This window comes from Hippoglossus stenolepis, chromosome 14 (genome assembly GCF_022539355.2).
Source record: "Hippoglossus stenolepis isolate QCI-W04-F060 chromosome 14, HSTE1.2, whole genome shotgun sequence".
NCBI lineage: Eukaryota > Metazoa > Chordata > Actinopteri > Pleuronectiformes > Pleuronectidae > Hippoglossus > Hippoglossus stenolepis.
The window spans coordinates 21,848,298-21,867,399 of NC_061496.1; the positions used below are offsets into that span (position 1 = coordinate 21,848,298).

The 19,102-nt window shown below is 42.7% G+C and overlaps 2 protein-coding genes across 3 annotated transcripts; one reads left to right on the top strand and one right to left on the bottom strand.

Annotated features, from left to right (window-relative positions):
* Positions 1-1,811: 1,811 nt before the first annotated feature.
* On the bottom strand, positions 1,812-11,859 carry tubgcp5 (tubulin, gamma complex associated protein 5). Of its 2 annotated transcripts, none has more exons than XM_035175949.2 (24): positions 11,755-11,859; positions 11,274-11,525; positions 11,123-11,176; positions 10,756-10,864; positions 10,474-10,570; positions 9,989-10,068; positions 9,738-9,873; positions 9,510-9,627; positions 8,403-8,492; positions 8,087-8,180; positions 7,745-7,997; positions 6,676-6,878; positions 6,457-6,572; positions 6,096-6,364; positions 5,790-5,988; positions 5,287-5,475; positions 5,017-5,199; positions 4,820-4,904; positions 4,598-4,718; positions 4,084-4,235; positions 3,378-3,503; positions 2,960-3,048; positions 2,342-2,442; positions 1,812-2,222 (listed from the first exon to the last, which is right to left on the bottom strand). In XM_035175949.2, the coding sequence occupies exons 2-24, from the start codon at positions 11,405-11,407 to the stop codon at positions 2,176-2,178; spliced, it is 3,045 nt and encodes a 1,014-aa protein (XP_035031840.1). In that variant the 5' UTR covers positions 11,408-11,525; positions 11,755-11,859; the 3' UTR covers positions 1,812-2,175. The 2 variants fall into 2 exon arrangements, with proteins under 2 accessions (XP_035031840.1, XP_035031841.1); XM_035175950.2 differs by having other exon boundaries at positions 11,759-11,843.
* A 194-nt stretch (positions 11,860-12,053) lies between these two features.
* Positions 12,054-15,913, top strand: chst7 (carbohydrate (N-acetylglucosamine 6-O) sulfotransferase 7). Its single transcript, XM_035175953.2, has 2 exons — positions 12,054-13,503; positions 14,873-15,913. The coding sequence occupies exon 1, from the start codon at positions 12,204-12,206 to the stop codon at positions 13,470-13,472; it is 1,269 nt and encodes a 422-aa protein (XP_035031844.1). The 5' UTR covers positions 12,054-12,203; the 3' UTR covers positions 13,473-13,503; positions 14,873-15,913.
* The last annotated feature ends 3,189 nt before the right edge of the window (positions 15,914-19,102 follow it).

Genomic DNA, 19,102 nt, shown 5'->3' on the forward strand with positions numbered 1-19,102 from the left:
GACTACACCTTGAATAAAAAGTTTGCCTCTCTTGAAGAAATTGTACTTTCTTGATTCTTGTTGTTCTGGGTTTGTACCCTCATGGTCAGCTAAATGAAATGTAATGTAACATAATGTAATTTCCTGGATATAAATTCGTATGAAATATTTTACATATATTGAAAAACGTGCTTAATCAATTTGAATTATTTGTCTACTACTACCATTGATTATTTGGGTCTTACCAGTGCAGAGCCCATTGTAAACCTGTGTGTTTAAAATGTTCGGTTCTCTTGTCCTGTGTCAAAGCTCTGCAGCTTCTTCAGAATGATTCCTTGTCAGTAGTGAGTCCTCCTCAAACAGTTCTACAATATAAAATATAAACTTTTTATTGTTTGTGTGCTGGACGTTGTGTGCAGAGCTTTTTATAAACAGTCTATGGTGCAGAGTGAAGTTAGACAACTTTGTGTTCATCTGCAATGAAGAGTTTATACTCAATGTCTTTCATAAAATTAAATTGAATTGTGCTTTTTACTGTTAGTATGTGTGGTGTATATATAAGTTTGAATGATTAATTGAATTGCTGTTACATTTTTTCATAGACTGTATGTCAGCTATGCCAAAAGTCTGTTAAGTAATTGACACAATCTTCAGACTTAAGTTCACAACTTTTCAAAATAAATTTAACTATATAAAAAATTTAACAAACAACAAAATAAAAGACCTGTAAGTCCACTCAATATAAAGTATTGAAGCAACCAAAAGCCAGCTCTGACCCACAGGCTGCTAGTTGATGGCCACTGGCCACATGTTACAGACATGTAACTCTGTCCACAGACTGACTGTTTAGCCACACCCCAGTGACTGTAAGGTGCTGTTTGCCTGTTTATTTAAAGGTTATTAATATTGAACGTATCATGTGTCCAAATCACACCAAATTCAATACCACACCTCATCAGGCTATTATCAATACAAGTATTAACAATACTTCAAAATTCAGTGTGAAGCCGCTAAGTTGTTTCCCGAAATATGTGTTCCACATACAGACAGACATTTTGTGGAATCAAATATTGATAAAAAATATTGATCTATTGCTACTACCATTGACTAATTGGGTCTTTTTAGCCAATATAAATATTTCTGTCTAGTTGTATAGCAAGTTTATAAAGTTTTGTTCAATACTGCAAACAAAATGTAAAATATAAGGTCTGACAAGAGACTAAGAAAATAAATGATCAATAGGGAAATGAAAGCCGTCACTCAGTTTCACTGTACTTCACTGTTGTATTCAACATTATGCTTTATCTGTAAAAGGTTCTAAAAAACAGCTTCAGAGGGCACAAGAGAACTGAGACAAGGAAATAAAGAAACATGAAATCAAATAAGGCAGATTTTCTGGCATTTTTTGTGGTTTTCCAAAATCACACATTCTGTTAAAGGTCACTCAGAGCAAATAAATGACTCCAGACGCCACGTACAGCAACTACACAGCTTGTGTGCTTCAATTCACCACTAAGTCATTAGCTACACTGAGGTCCAACTGGAACAATGCCTGTACAGATCACTTGTGAAAACCCTTTAATCCGCAGCTGTAGGTCATAGGAAGGAAAACAAAAGCACACAGTGACCACACTGCTGAGGGCGAACTACTTCATCACTCTTTCAGAGCTGCAGGCTTTTAACCAAAAACTCAAACCCTGAACCCACAATGTTTTTATATCCCCACAGCGTTTCACAAATCTATTCAGTTGTGTATCAATTACCTCTCTACAAAGATCTTGTATAGGCCTCAACTGCAAAATGTCAAAATGAATTTGTTGATACAATGTCAATAATATTTTGTAATAAACTTTAATTTCACAGCAATATCACATTATGTTGAATAACATACATCATTGAGCAAGATTTATTGTGCTTTATGTATACACATTGCAAACAATATAACAGCTCATTAAAAAAATAATTTACAACAAATTTACATTTTTCTTTTAGATACTGCCGATGTATGTTCACAAGTTGCATTTGACTATGGCACAAACCACATGGTTCAATTCCATCTCCAGCAGTCAGAGCAGATAGTGACATCACACCGTTGGACACCATCATGAACAATGACAGCAGTCAGAGAAAAGACAGACATGAGACACAGCAGCAAACAGAGTTGAGCCCGTCATGTCAAAACACATGGACGGTTCCTCAGCACTGCTCGAATCCGGCCATCAGAGAAAGGGCAAGAGACTCCACTGTACAAGAGGCAAAGAAAAGCTGATTACTTCCAAGTGAATTATTCCTTTCTGTACAGAGAGGTCTAAAGTAAAACTTCAACAGAAACTCAGGCCTGTCTGATTTCAGTGTTACTCACAGTGGGGGAAGGAGCCGCGACACACGGCCTTGTTGAGTATCGTCACAAGGAACATGTGACAGTTTTTGAAATCTGACTCCATTTTATCAATGGACTCGATCCTGTAATCAGAGATAAACACAATGTTGAGATTCAAAAGGCCTGTCGGGATAGCTGCTACTGCAATCGTTTGAAATATAAGAAATGCATTCGAGTGTGAACAACCGGCCAGCCCCCTAGTAAACATTAGGGGAAATGTCTGAATGAGCCTATGTGAGAAAACAGCAGGAGATTCTCCAGAGGATTAACCGTGAGCGAGTGGGTGTGTGGAAAAAGGATACCTATCTCAGAATAGCTCAAGAGGAAAAAGTGGTGGCACACACGTAGAGAACACCGATGAAGATGTCAAGAGAGCGTTTTGGTGATAAACACTCAATGTGCTGTTAAGTAAAAACACGTTACAACAGCCCGGAGATTTCCGTGTTGTGAACGCATCTTAGCAGAGAATTTCCTGCTGCGTGTTTTATACGTGAAGGGCAAACTCTGGAGAAAGTCCGGACATCTTCCAGAGTTCATATTTGTGTTGGCTTATGTTGTGAATTAATTACAGTTCCCTCCACTCAATATGAAAGCTCTTACTTCCAGGCTCCAAATCCAGTCTGCCATCGGTCAGAGAAGATCAGGACCAGATTCAGAACCTTCATTATTGCCTCCTTCACAAAACTGACCTGAGAAAACACAACATTGCATTAGACAACAGGGAATGTATTTAATGCTATAAAACCACGTAGGAGGCAGCCCATGTCCAGCTGCCTTAGTCTAAACAACAAATATAAACATGTGATCAAAGGATACAAATAATTAATAGGTGGAGTTATGAGTATTAATGTATTTATCCGCCTGCCAACGCAGTACAGCTTCAGCCAAGCAAAGGTGATGCTGGAGCTGACAGACACTCAGTATTTTAGTCCAGGATGGTAAACACTACTTAGCCATATTGTATAATTAACAATACCTGCCCTCCAGTTAACCCTGTTCCCCTGTGGGTGCTATTTACCTTCTCTCTCAGCAGGCAGCGGTCATGGATTGTTGCCAAATATCTGTAATGGATCTTGATCAGCTGGTCCAGGTCCTTCGCTTCCTGTACTTGGTGCTGAAACTCCAGTCCGGTGCTGTGCAGAATCTGACAGCAAAAAGTATAAAGAGATTGAAGATAATGTCAATAAGTGTTATCAAATAAATTAGCCAATTAACAACTGTATACTTTACAAATGACTGGCCAAATGGTGGCCATAAACAAATCAACGTATGGGCACTGAGAAGTGTAAAAAATACTTTCGATTCATTATGATGCTGTAGCATGGAAATGCATTCACGCAGTCCCAGGCCCCTTTCCGAATATGGTCTCTCAGTGATCACAACCATGTATTTAAAGCTGTCCTCTAATAATAAGATCACTCGGGACGGATGTTAATACCAGGTCTGAATGGGGTCATTATCACGGTCATGGCAGTTATATTATACTGTTCTTCAAAGCATCACCAATGTGATTCTTCAAAACGTTCTTACGTTTTAGCTGCAGTACAATGTGTCTGCGCAAAGATACATTTGGAAGCCGATCAGTCAAAAAGTTGACATGTCACAGTACAAAAGTACCGGTGTAAATATTAAAATGAATAATGGTTAAAAGTCCATTTCAGTTTCATGTTCCTGGTGTTGTGCATGTCTGCTGTGACAAAGGTCTATCCCATGATCCCTCTCACCCGGGTCATGATGTAGTTGTGAAGGCTGTTGACAAAGTGCATCAGTTTGACCCGCAGCAGACACATTCGGTGGATCTGCTGATTTATAGGCTCTTTGACCTTCGCCTCCTCAGCCAGCGCTCCCTCCACTTTCTTACTGATGGCAGTGAAATCTACAACAGAGAAACATTTCACATATTAGAGCACGGCAAGAAAAGTCTTCACACTCTTAGTATTCATGCACAATCAACAGGTGATGTGTTATCATGGATATCAATTGAATGAGCACTTAATATGGGTCAAATTAGAAGTACCAACATAAGTAGGGCTGCAACTAACTATATTTATTGATTATTCTTTCTTTTGTTTCTCTATTAATGGATTTGTTGTTCTGTAATGGAAATGACAACAACAATATCAGACTTCAAATTTCTCATTTTGTTGGACAATGATCAAAAAAGAAAAACTGTTTCAAGTTTGGAAATTTCACATACAAGGAGTCAGTTGATTGAAACGTGTCTCAACCGACTCGTACCACTGAATCGAAGTGTGTCTAAACTGTATTTGGCCCATTTGATCTGCAGCAGGAGGAGAAACACTTGATTGTAGATCTTCTGACACTCAGTGCTGATCACGATGTCGACGGGCCAGGGAACCTACGCAGAAATCCATGTAAATATATATTAATCTATGTAAAAAGGGAGGAGTAAAACACAATGTGGCAGCTTAAAAAAGTATGAAGACAATTGAAGCTTACCTTGTAACTGAGAGTAAGTACTTCAAGGTTATTCACAGGGTGTTTTTTCCTTGAAGGGTCCATGGGCTCTAAGAAGATTGATAACCTATAAAACATACAATGATGGGGAAAAGTTGTTTTTTCCAATTATATAAAAGCTTAATATTCTCATAATTATCAATATTCTGTGTCTTAAATGTTGATAAAGCAGGCAGTACCTGCTACCGTCCTCTGGGTAGCGCTGTCCCACTGCCTCCTGCAGCTGCACATTGAGAAAAGACCGCTGCTGCCAGCTCTCCTTCTCCTGCACCTTGTCAAAGATGGCCGTGTAAAAGTCGTACATGGTGTCTCCGGCCTCCAGCAGGAAGTAGTTCCTCATGGCTTGGAGGTATTCCAGCAGCCTTTGGAGACACCAAGGAATTCAAACGTTCCATGTGCACTAACAAAAAGGGATTCAGTCATATAGTAGCCACAAGAGTGACGCTTACCTGTAGTCTTTTTTCAGGGTCTTCATCAGGTTTCCACAGCACTCGATGTACCGCCTCTCGATGTGGGGGTAGAGGCAGGAGCGCAGGGTGAGCTCAAATGTCTGGCAGGTGACCGACTGCGAGGAACGCTCCACGATAAAATCACCTCCAGAGAAACGCTCGTAGAAGTCACTCTGGTCCAAGTACAGCCTGAGGGGGAACAGAAGGTAACCAGAATGTAAATCTAACCATTCAGCCTGACCTGCAGGTCTGGGACCGAAAACATTTAATCCCTTTGAAATCCAATTATGTTTGAATAGTGCCATTTGAGAAATGATAAAACCAACAGCTGCAAAAAGGTATTGCATAATGATGGATAAATTGAAGCCCTGGGCTTTATTCTTGAAATTAATGAATGACGAAATTGCCTCCTGCTCTGCTCTAAAATTTGCTACACTGTTTCTTTTGAGCAGAACAAGTAAGCTTGGCGATCTACTTGTTATTTTAATGGTGTTACTATTTACCTGGCAAAGTTTATGGCCAGCAACGGATCATGGACGTCATCAATCTCCAAGTGTTGGGCCACGATGGACTGCATCTGTATGAGACTCCTCTTAGTGGCTTGCTGTTCAGTTACTGTGTCTGTCGGAGATTCCTCTTGGCTGCAGAGGCGTGACTGCACCGACTCTAAAAACAGCGTGTATAAAGTCTTCCTCTCTGCATCTGCAATGCAAGAGTTTGACACAGCTCAAGTCAATACTGAACTCAAACCTAAACCAGTGTAAGTACATAGATACCAAAGAAATGTCACTTTCAGAACAAACGCTGACCTCTAGGGGATCTCTCTGATTGCTCCGTCTCCTTACAGTCCAGATTTCTGAGCAGCTGCATGGATTTTCCTGCCATGATAATCTGCTTGAGGACAGGTTTTAGGAAGGACACCATGGTGAGCTGCCTGTGGCTGGAGCCCTGATCGCCTCCGGAGCTCCCGCTGGCTGCATCATTCAGCTTCTCCTCGTTCTCCACTGTTTCCGAAACACTGTACAGCGTGTAGGTGGCGTACCAGAAATCCCTGTGGTTCACCTGGACGTCTTTGTTCCTGTACAAGAAGAGGAGCGAATGTCGGGACTTACAAAAGTCATGTTGGAGGAGATCTTTTTTTAATCCATCCTCTCCATCTCTGTATCATACCTTTGGATGATGAACTCTTTTGCAGGGTCAAACAAGTGGCCGTGAACAATCCATTCATCCACAATCTCCAAATACGGTCGGACCGTCTCTGTCCATAGAGAAAACAATAGAGCCACCTAGCAAAGAAAGACAACAGACAGCGATATTTCCCTTTCAACATCAATGATTTGTGTCTGTTATGTTGATTTCACTGAACCTGATTCTTAATAATAAACTCACATCTTGTTCAGATGCTTCCCCGACATTGTCATACTCAATGATCGCCTTGTACAGGGTGTTGAGCAAGTGAGACGCCCTCACAACATTTGGAGTCTCGGGGGGAACTTCAGCGACCCCAGTGCAGAAGACTTTGTGCAGCACTTTGATCTGAGCCAAGTGAGGACCGAGTCTCTCCAGAACTGCAGACAGCGTCACAGTCTCGTCTGTAAAAGAGGAGGACTCATCAAACAAAGACCAAATTAACAAATAAACCCCTCATTGATCAATTACCTTTAATAAGAGGTGGCTAAAGATACTATGCAAAGCAATGTCGTATATTGCAATTGTTGATAACAAGGTCAACAATGTGTTAAAACATAATGTCAGTGTGTTTGTACAAACCCCTTCCCTGACACAAACATTTAAATCTATGCATTTTAGTCATTAACTATCTGTTTACCTTTCAAATATCCTAAATTCCAAATCCAGGAATTTTTCAGGTTTCAACAAGTCAAAACATTTTAAGACCATAAATAATGCAATTTAAGACCTATTTCAAGTACGACAGATATGAAGGAAAATGTGAGTCCCAGAATTACTTACACTTTACTATTGGACTTCCACTAGGAGAGAATAACCCACGAAACGTATCTCACAAACTACAAGCAGACACAGTAGGTATATATTGTCTTTATCACAGCCAAGCTGAGTGTACTGAGATAAATTCTGACCAGGTTGTTTGTGGACTATCAGTTATCAATTACATAATTAAGTCGAATACCTACCTAAACATATTTATGACTAAATACGTAATATTTTAATAGCCCCTTCCTTTAGTTTTTTTTCCTTTTTCGGTTCTACACTCATCTCATACAGGGCCTCTCCAGAATCCAGCTCACAGAAATCCGTTGTAGTAACGGGGAACTTAAATTCAAGTGCTAAAATGGCTCAGATTACATGTACAACGTCAAACATTTTTCTAAAGATCACCTGTGTTGTGATACCAGTGTTATCTTGTTACAAGGAATGCAAAGTTCATGTTGCTGTACTAACGCAGAGGTTTTCACCTCATCAAACACGCTGTACTTGCCGTTGCGTATGATCTCTCTCTCAATTGTGGTGAGCTCCTCTTTGAAGCCTGCGAAGTACTTGTTGAGCGCCCACACAAAGGCCTGGTAGGTCCTGAAGGGAGGCTCAGAGCCCTTCTTGGAGCTGTAGGAGGAACCAGAGCTCGGTGGACAGGGCTCCGAGCTGTACCCCGTCACCTCGTCTATGAACCTCTGCAGCCTGAACACCGCCTGACCGTACACAGCGATATGCTCCAGCACAGAGCGCAGGCAGCTCTGTAGCACAAGGAGAGAAAAGATGGTTTCCTACGGCTAATGGAGCCTAATCAGATATAATAAGAGTCATTTTCAGATTTTCAACTTACGCTGGTTAGATGAGTTATCACCACGTTGTTCCTTACAGACACTTTTCCATCATGGTGCTGGAATATAAAGTGTTTCTTCACGCCAGACAGAAGCCTACAACATATTAGTCACAGATATTACTAAATAAATCCCTCAGTATGAGTCGGGGGATTTCCAGTGCAACATAACAAGGAGGACTCAAATGTTTTGGGGATTTACAACATATAAAAAGATAAAACGTGTGAGAAGTCAGGAGACATATTTCTTTGAAAGTTTGTAAATTGACAACAAAAAGTCACAGTCACAGTCACACACCACAGCATCATTCCATCTTACCACAGTGTCTCCCGTATTACTTGGGTCTCTGTGACAAAGGCCTTTTCTTCTGGTAGATACAATGGATCAGTGTTATACAAGTGCTGATCCCTGAGAAGAGAAGAGAGGAGCACAGCATAAACATTTGACCTTTTCAAATCATCTCAGCTCCCAAATCCTCTGAAGTGAACTTTATGTGAAAGAATTTGTGTGTTTAGCAATAAAGTCTTATTATGAACCTAACCATATACTGTAATGTAGTAAACAGGTGACAGAAGTATGCCTGGTCGCATGTGGAGGGTCTAAGGGTGTGGATTTTATCAATAAGAATTGAAGTTTTAGGAAACTGAAACACAACAAATTTTAATAGCTAAGCTCAGAGTGAGGGGCAGAGACCCCGTTCAGACCTGGTATGGACATTCGTCCTGAGTAATCAGATCACAAGTATTTAAATTTAAGTCGTATGTGAACATAACCAAATGTGTCCTGAATGTGTCCTGAGATCTGATCACTTAAATCACATTCGGAGGTAGTCCTGGACACATGTGGCCACAATTTTGTATCTGTGTGAATGCAAATAGGTCCTTGACCACACATGAAGGACCGCCTCCTCAGCTGACGTCCTATAACCCCCTAAAGTTTCAAAAGTGTTTTTTTCTTCCCAGTGTTCATACGTTGACTTGTTTGTGGTCACCGTCATAGTATCAACACCGACCACCACATGATTAAAAGAAATTTCAAATCTTTATGATGCTGCGTACTGATTCACTCAGCCCCTTCCAACGCTGTTCGCTGTCTTTTCTCTCTCTTTCTTACTCACTCCGACATACAAGCACGCACACACACAAACACAGAGACAACACACACATCTGTATAGTCAGACTGGTTTCATTTGGTCTTCATTAAAAGGAAATAACCTACATGATTATTTGCATACAAAGCGGGGAAGTGAGATCAGATCACAGCTGGTCACAGGAGACACATTCAGGATGGATTTCAAATCAAGTGTATAAGTGATACCAATATTTCTACAAAACTGTATCCAATACTGTTGTGAATGATGTGGTAACCAAAATTAATCAAATTAGTGACTGAAGCAAAGGCAGAGAAATCAGTTTAGAATCTTACCACACATTGAGCAAGTTGGAGTGTAAGTGCAAGCTGTGAGGAAAACGAGAGGCATGAGGGACCCAGTACGGCGTCACCACATGTTGCTCAAGCCAGGCGCGGGCGTCAGGCTCCCCCACTGGAAACACACGGAGTGGAATTATTTTTACACTCACAAAAGCTTCAGTGTAGATACACAGATGATTGTTTTGATACAATATTGTTTTACATTATTTCATAACCATGTACCTGTCCAGGTGACTGGAACTGGTTTGTTGGTGTTGTCTTGGTCCTCCTGGGGGGTTCTGTCCAACTGGATCCCAGAGTCCTCCCTGCTGATTGGCTGCTCACTGTCATCATCCTCACTCTCCTCCTCAGACCACTCCTAAAAAAACGTTGAAAAAGTTTGACTTTGATACAAATCCATGAACTGTAACTGTTGTGGTACTGGTGTGGCAACAAATGTCCATATAGGGTGGGTTTGGTTATGATCTACTCACAGGGGTATCTGGATATGGTCCGATGTCTATGTCCTCACCCTCCATCAGATATTTACCCCAGTCAAATGTGTCCTCTGGTTCTGCACAGACAAGTTCATAATTAACATGGGCATGTAGCATTTAAAAAAATACTTAGGTTTCACAAGTGAAATTAAAGCTGCAAGCAGCATTAAAGGGCGCAGACATCTGTGCTCATGTCAGGGAGGTGGGGGGGCACTTGCACTCAAATAGACCCTGCTGGTGCTTAGATTTCCTGTGCTCCAGCTCCAGCTCTTCTCCTCACGCTCACTTAGCTTCTGCGTGTGTGTAAATCGTCTGCTCTCAGATTTCTCCCCTGCTCATGGATTTTTTGTGAAACAAGTCTGTCAAAATTCCCCAGCCGATAGAATGCCAGATGTGGATTTGCCGCCACGCAAATCTAAGCACGAGCAGGGAAAAGAAAAGCAAGGGAAATTGTTTTAAATATGTATGAAAGATCAACTCACCAGCCTCCTTCACCCTGGGTTTCTCAATAAAGGTTGTGTTTGAGGGGGATCCCGACAAGAAGAGCAGCAGCGACACTATGCTGTAATGTACTTCAGTCTGCAAAGAAACACAAAACAACTGTACTGCGCACTGTGTAAACTGTCAGGACGTTGTGCTTTAACCATACGGGAAACATGATCCATGAAGAGGAGAATCTATGAGGGATTTATCTTGATGTCAGTGTAAAATTATTGGCCTTAACGCTCGAATTCATTGTCCATTGGCCAATTTCTATACCATACCTTTGTTCCATCTGTATTAGGTAAAGGTGAGTTCAGGAACTCTTCTGTCAGCCTCATCCAACTTCCTGCTTTACTCAAGTCAGAGTGGATCATGAGCTTTTCATAGATTCTGGAAAACATGGGAGATTATGCAGGACAGCAACATGTGGTGTGGGTGGGTATGTGCTCCTGAATGTAAACGTGGTACACATTCAGAGTATCTATGACTTGTCTTCCTTTTCGTGTGTTTGTTTTGAATGCTCTGTCATACTAGTTCACACAGGATCAGGGTGAAGCCGTGGTGGTTGCCATTGGAAACTATAGGTACCAGATTATCCCATCCCTGCAACACACACACACTGCAGGAGGAACAGCAGACAACACTCACCCATTTATACTGCGCTGGACTTTATGGCTGTCCACGTCCAGGTAGCGATGGAACCTGTCAACAAGCCACACTCGTTACTGACGTTTGTTTGTGGCTAACGTGATGCTACATGTTAGCAGCTCCCCGGCTAGCTGCTGCCACCCGGACTCACCTGAAGTTGGACCAGGCGAATTTCAGTGCCAGCTGAAAGTTCTGGTCCTCCTCGTCCTCCACCCCGCTCAGGCATCTCACCAGCTTCTTCGTCTCTCTCTCTGTCTCCTTCTCGAAGTCGGTCCAGTGTGCCATGTTGCTGTCACCGCTGCTGCTGCAGCTAGCTTGACGTTAGCCCTGCGATTGGCCGCCTGCTATCCGCCAGGCTTGCTGCTGCACAGGTGATTCTGCGAGCTAACCTGGAGCTAACAGGCTAACAAAAACAATAACATGTTACACGTGCCACTTCAGGAAAAGGTAACGCAGCTTCAGCCATGTCTCCATTGATTTGTCCTGTGCCGCGCTGCGCTCGCCCGCCTCTCACAACAAATGACGGCGTATGCGCATGCGCGACACCGACGTATTAAAAAAGTTTAAATGTGGAATATTTATCTGAAAGCGCCTGATTAAAAATGTTTGGAGGGAAGAAGTTAAACACTTACCTACATTAAAACACCGGAAATACACTATTAAAAAGGAGCTGCAAGTGCTCACCCATCTCCCATGATGCATTGCACTCGGTTACAGGAGGTGGTAGCCCCTGGAAACTCTTCTCGTCAACGGTCTCTGACCTTTCAGATTTAACGGTGCTCACACGCGCCCTGTGTTTACGGCAGTTTGACACTTACGTTTTTGTAACTTTGATCACAGAGACGATTTATTATTGTTGTTTATTATTGTTGTGTTTGAACAGGTAGGACAAATAATCGGGTTATTTTTGCCTTTAAAGGGGCGGGGCCGAGTTCCCCCCCCCCCACGCACACACACACACACACACACACTCACTCCTTGTCTCACGCATTCACATAACTTTACTGTGGAGCGCGCGGCGCAGCACAAAGCGCTGTGCCGACCTTTCCGAGAAGCAGCTCCACACCGCAGCTGAGAGGAGATGAAGAGACGGCTCCATAAGAAATACTTGGTTCTGATTCTGGCTTATTCCGGGTTACTGCTGCTCATCCCCTACGTGTTAGATTACCGGGATAAATCCGTGCAGCACGCGGGCCATGGACTGCCGCAGCAACAGCCCAGATGTCCAGATCTGGAGAACACGGTGGCGCTGCTGTGGGATAACGGTTATAAAGTCAACGGCAGCGACGCGACGGAGTACGCCGCCAACCGGAGCCAGTCCCGGGTTCACATCTACGTGCACGCCACCTGGAGGACCGGCTCCTCGTTCCTGGGGGAGTTGTTCAACCAGCACCCCGATGTTTTCTACCTGTACGAGCCGATGTGGCACATTTGGCAGGCGCTGTACCCGGGGGACGCCGGCAGCCTCCAGGGCGCAGTGCGGGACATGATGAACGCCCTGTACCGCTGCGACTTCTCCGTGCTCAAACTTTACGCAGGCACGCAAAACATCACCACGTCGTTCATATTCGGCTGGAAAATGAACAAGGTGATCTGCTCGGAGCCGCTGTGCGAGTCGCACAAGCGGCACGAAGTCGGGCTGGTGAAAGAGGACCAGTGCGCAAAGTGTCCAAAGAGGGACATTAGGGAGCTGGAGAGGGAGTGTAAGAAGTACCCCGTGATGGTGATCAAGGGAGTCCGCGTTTTGGACCTGAGCACACTGGTGCCTCTGATGAAGGACCCGGCGATCAACCTCCAGATCATTCAGCTCTTCAGAGACCCGAGGGCCGTGCACAACTCGCGGCTTAAGTCCAAGCAGGCACTGGTGAAGGAGAGCATCCAGGTGCTGAGGAGCAAGAAGCAGGCCGACAAGTACAAGCGGCTGCTGGTGCCGAGCAACAGGGTGAACCGGGCCGAGAGCTACGTCTCCAGCGCCATGGAGCTCATCTGTGACAACTGGTTCAGTGACATAATGCTGGTGATGAACGCCCCCCCGTGGGTGAGGAGGAACTACCTCCGCCTCCGTTATGAGGACCTGGTCCTGCACCCCATGGGGGAGCTCCAGAGGCTCTACCGCTTCGCCAACCTATCCACCTCCCCTGCTCTGGAGAGGTTTGCGCTCAACATGACGCACGGCCAGGGGTACTCCTCGGACAAGCCCTTCCTGATATCATCCAGAGATGCCAAAGAGGCCATATATGCGTGGAGGGAGCGGCTCAACGTGGAGCAGATCAACCAAGTGGAGGCCTACTGCAGTGAAGTCATGAGGCAGCTGGGGTATCAGAAAAACCACTTGGACAAAGCCACATGAGGATGTGGTTCGAGGAATCGATGGGTTTAAGGTATGCTAAGATCACTCAGAGGTGTCAGTGAGGAGGTCTTTTCGATGTCTTATCGGTAGTTTGACAGTGAAGCAAAACAGAGCAGTGTACATCACTCATCTTCTGCTGAAAAACCTCCTGTCCCTGCAGGAAGTTGGGGGTTTAACACAAACCCTCCTGCAGAAGGCAGGGCTTCTGTTGTGCAGAACCATGACCTCTGACCTCTGACCTCTATCCGAAGGAGGCAAATTAATAACAGAGCAACCATATGGGGATCTGCTGTCTCACATTTGTATTCATTTAACATGGTTGCCAAAGGTTAAACAAAAAGGTTAGATTTGATCAGTTTCAAAGACCTTCTCCACTCAAAATGTGTTTTGTTTATCCTTCCCCATGGATGCTTGACATTCACTGTACATGTGCCAGAAGGCTGTTTTCAATTATCTGCTGGAGGAAGTTTATGTAACAGCATTGTTTCTTGAATTACCATTTAATTGGAAGACATCATGGCCCAACATACATGTGTGATGTGGAAACTTGAGTCCTCCAGTGCATGTTAAGAATTTTTAACTCAGGAAAAAAGGTATAGCATCTTTAATGAAATCCATCTGTTGATTCCATTGTTTATTTTCCCCCTATTGGTTTCACAGTCATACCTCATACTATCTGTGAGCTGTGTAGTCCAGATAGTAAAGGACTTGTTGTATAGATAGATAACAGCTCTGTGACACACTCATAATCTATACATTAATGTGTCACAGTGTTGTGGTTGTCTCTTTCACACAGAGCTTCCCCCCTTCATTGTCAGATTTAACCCAAAGCTATTCGGTTTTTCTAAGGGCTGAACTGAAAACATTTTAGACACAAGTAACATAACTGCTCCTGAATTTTGTTGCTATCAGAGCGAGACAGTCAGAAATACTCCTTAATGAGCGACTGATCTGATGTTTTATAGAGGCGTCATTGTTTTGTCCCTGGCAATGCTTGGTGCTCTCATGGACATCGTAGGGGGCCTGGCAGCGAGCGCGACTGGGCCACAGGCTGTGCTGTCGAGAAGGGGATCATTGTATACGGCTGTGTATGACAGCACAGAGCTCCCGGGGTTACCACCGGCCTGTCACCAGCTCCCACAAGCAAGGCCCTTTAGAGCTGGGCCGCCTTCAAGCCGCCAGCGTGGAGCAGATACAGGGCGGAGACAGAGGGGGCCCCTTATCTCACTGCCTCCACCCTTTGTTTTTGGCACTGATAGAGCTATTGATGGAGGTCCTGTGCATTATTAATCCTGTTGAATGTGTGGCGTCCTTATGCTCCGTATCTGTTTCAGCGTGCAGTTGTGTTACAATTTGGAGGGTTTTATTTTAATCCTCAGTTGATTGTTTTTCTCTTCCAGGGGCCTTGTATTCAAGGCTGAGGGCGAAAGGCGGAATAACAAAACAAGCAGCTGGAATGTGGTCCACTGGGAGCTCGTGAGCACGTCTCTTGGGTTGTTTTCCTTCAGCTGAGCCAGGTCGATGAAGTGGAGAAAATCCAAGTGGACAGAGCAGCCAATCAGAGACAGATGAATTTGAAACAGGAGGAAGGCAGCTTATTTTTACAGTGTTACCTGGATAACATCAACAGGGCCTGGACAGATATAAAGAATGTGGGGAGGGGAAATATACAGAAGAAAGAGAGATAGGACTGGTTTTCACTGCCGCCACACCGGCCTCCCTCTCTCCTACTGTCCTTTTAGTAGCACTAATCCCTCCTCAAATCCCCTGCAGGCGAGGGCCATAAAAAGCTCAAGATGGGTCCTTATCTGGAGACGACGGCCAGGATCCAGCGTGGCAGCATCAGGTTCGCTCACACCTGAATGACTTATCTGTCCAGCTTATGACTAAGCGTGACAGTAATCTCGAGCAATACTGACACTCAATAACTGCAACTGGCTCACTAACAGTGCTAATGTAGAGCTCTGAAAGAAGAAACTACAGCGTTTTCTGCGAAGGAGGCCTCGCTGAGGAACTATTGTTTCACCCCCGACCCCTCAGGAATCCGGACAGCTGCAGCACCCCACCGACAAAACACTCACATGGGTGTGACATTTTTGAAGAGCCAATGGACGTGTCTTGGAAATCTGCCTCTGTCCTCTGCCAATGGACTTTTCAACAAGTTGCCACAAACAGCAATCGGTACTGAATCGTATTGTGTACCATTCTTACTGTTGTTTCTAGTTTGGTCTAAAATATTGTAAGATGCTGTGATATCCCTCTGGTTAAGGATGTGTTGAGGAGGGGTGAAATAATAACCAGCATCCATGTGTTCAACTTTAGAAGTTGGTTCTGTGATAATAATTGTTCTGGGTGGTTTACCTGAAGTTCTCTTGTCAAAGAAAGAAATAACCTGTATGCTATTTAAACTGACTGCAACAAAGAGTTAGTAAAAATCTGAAGAACATGTGTGTGATTGCTGTGCATGTTGATGCAGACTGCCATGATTACTGGGTGACTCAATAGTCATAAATTCACCTTAATGTTTTGGCTTAGTTATAGACCCAGTGTATAGAAGAATATTAGGCTCAGACATAAGAAGATTTTGAGAAAAAAGTTGAAATGTGGAGGATAAAATTTAACTAAATCAGAGAAATATTATATTATTTTGAATATCAACGATTAAGTCAGAACATGACTTGAAATATAACTTGAAATTTCAAGATTTCAAACCTTTAAGAATATTAATATCTATTAATATGAATCCTTATGCCTCTACAAAATGAATGTAGATCCATCCATTACCTATCCCTCTTTATCCTTTCAAGGGTTGAGGGGGCTGACACTGACAATGGGCAAGAAGCAGGGTACAACCTGGACAGACCCTTGTTCACATGAATTGGTGAAACTGTTCCCCAGAATCAGTTTAAGTTACAAGGAAACTATATCAGCACAGAAACAAAATGCAAATCGCCCCTCTCCTCATTTTTTCCTACGCTTGGCCCCAATACTCTCGTACCAGTAGAAGTGAATGGAGGCTTGAAAACATATCTGCATTAGACTTAAATGCAGTCCGATATACACTGGATACCATTAATGAGTTTACAGGTGATCAGTGTGCATTTTTTATTTGAATAGGTCAAAATACTTGATTTACACAGCAATTATTCTTAAATTGTACATGCGTGATCAAAATGAGCGCATAGGCAGTTGATCTGATTGGGCATTCATAGACTTAAATACAATATAATGCTCACAAAAACCCATAATCTTGTACAATTGGTCTGTGGGAAATCATGGCAATACTTTGTACATTAGCTGAAATGAAAATACAATGGATGTCTGTTGGGATTAGAATAATAATGACTAATGGAAAATAACTACAAGATAAGTCATAACAGCCATCCAAGGAGAATTACACACAATTTGACATATGAATTATCTTGGTAGCATTACAACTAGAAGGAGACATGGGGCAGAAGTATCATTAAAATGTGGTTTTCAGTAAAAACTTATTAAACATGTAATTCTGTTTCGATTTGATCAAAATGCAGGGAACCATGGAGGTTGTGCTATATGAAACATAAATACGTAGTTACCAAAAATAAGAAGTAGGCAACTTGCTTTGCCTGCATCATCGACCAAAATAGACCACGACTGTGCGGCTCTGATTATTTGACCATTTTTATTAACATGTTGACATGCAAACCACGGCGGGTGGATCCTGGCAGCCAGCTGCTACAAGAAATAACAGGTCCACGTATTGACAATTGAGCTACATCTCATATTTCTCAGGTACAGAGAGCATGTAAATATAGCCGGCGAGACAACTGACAGCACAACAGTCTGAGAGAGAGAGGTACAGACAGACAGAGAGAGAAAGAGTGCACATGATGGTTATATAAGAGTACAGAGAGTGTCCTCTGCTTGAGGTGAAGTGTCAAACTCTGCTCATTTATTTGCCTGTGGCCGTCAGTCAAGTCGTCTGTGTTGTTGCGTTGAGTTTCTAACACGTGGTCAAATGCGAGTTCCTCTTCTGTCTTTTTATGCGCTTGTGTTTGTCAATACAGCAGGAAATGTGTGGAACCCCCATTAGAAAGCATCAAAAATCACATCTTAAAGTTCTATTATATATGTTATATCTGCTGTAGGTTATATCAGAAGAGGCTGTGTCAATGATTAAATAATGACAAAATGGTCAACCAGTGAGACGGTGACAGGATGTAAGACAGAACTTCACATTACTTCTCACTCCAGGCAGAGTTGAACTGACCCACTGTGCATACTGGCAGCAGCTTACATAAGTAGATTCATTTCCTCATGGAGGCCCCCACCCAGTCAGCCATTAAAACTTGTGTGGGGCTTCTCCCCCCTGTGAAAGCCTCAGCTTCACCTCGCACAATCACTCCATTCACACCTGCCCTCTTGCACTCATGCATAAATGCAGCAGCCACTGTGTGCAGGCGAAGGAGAAAACTAAAAAAAGGGACGTGTGCTGCGGGGCTGTATTTAAAAAAGGGGGAGCAGACGGGATGTCTGGACATAGTGAAGGCAACACAATAATTCATAGTTTATGTGGAGTTATGCAAATCAAGCTGTAGGAAAACAATAAGGGTCAGTGGTCTGCTGAGGAATCGTCCAGTGTCTCTTATTGTGGATTTGCGTGACGGAGTTATCTCATTTAAAACTGCTGTGTGAAGCTGAAAGGAACTAGGACACAGGTAGATTGATGTCACACTATATGTGCAACATGTAACACACCTGCTGTGAACCTATGTCATGTTTGAGTAGAAACATCCTGCGTTCATTATGTATGAAATCAAAAACACCAGGAGGTTCATGTGATTTTACCGCTGAAGAGAACAATCCATGTTCATGGGTGTTCAGGTTACCGGTCATCAGAGCCTATAGGGAAGTGTATTAAACATGAAGCTACAACCAGCAGTTGGTTAGCCTATCTAAGCAAAAAGCTTGTAAACAATAGGGAAATAATTAGCCTTTGTGCTAGGGTAACAAAGGGCAGCTACTAGTTGTATCTTCATATTTATTTTACTTATGTGTGTGTCAGAAAAAATACATTTCTCAAAGGGCATTAAAGCATATTTGTGTTTTCCTACAATGTCAAACTTTACATTTTGCCTTTACCAAATCAGATCCAAAATAGGTTCAGATGATATCATATTTTTATTAAATAAAGAAGATGGCAAAGATGAATTCGAAATTTATATATATATATATATAAATTTCGAATTCATCTTTGCCATCTTCTTTATTTAATAAAAATATGATATCATCTGAACCTATTTTGGATATATATATATATATCTATATATATATCTATATAGATATATATATAACCACACTCCTGGGAACTGAGGTTTAAAAACAACAGGTGAGACAGGAGATTTTTTTTTTAAAACAGCATTTCAGGTTAATTGGCCAATGCTTTATACTTTATAAGGGCAAAGGCCCACATACACTTTTGTTTATAAGTAAACAAAAAAGCTGATGAAGGCGAAGGGTGCAGTGTTGCTGGGTGAAATCATGTGCATGCACTTCCTCTGCTAATCTCTGGTTGTCAGAGTTTGGCATCAGTGTTTTTTAAGTTGAAAATGAATGAACTTGTCTATAAATTTTAAAACACATTGAGT

Excerpts from the sequence above, each read along its gene's own strand:
- chst7 (XM_035175953.2), top strand. The coding sequence starts at position 12,204 with ATGAAGAGACGGCTCCATAAGAAATACTTGGTTCTGATTCTGGCTTAT.
- tubgcp5 (XM_035175949.2), bottom strand. The coding sequence starts at position 11,407 with ATGGCACACTGGACCGACTTCGAGAAGGAGACAGAGAGAGAGACGAAG. Across the intron at positions 10,571-10,755 it reads CTAATACAGATGGAACAAAG|ACTGAAGTACATTACAGCAT; the intron begins GTATGGTATAGA and ends GTTTCTTTGCAG. Across the intron at positions 6,879-7,744 it reads GAGAGAGATCATACGCAACG|ACGAGACTGTGACGCTGTCT; the intron begins GCAAGTACAGCG and ends CCTCTTTTACAG.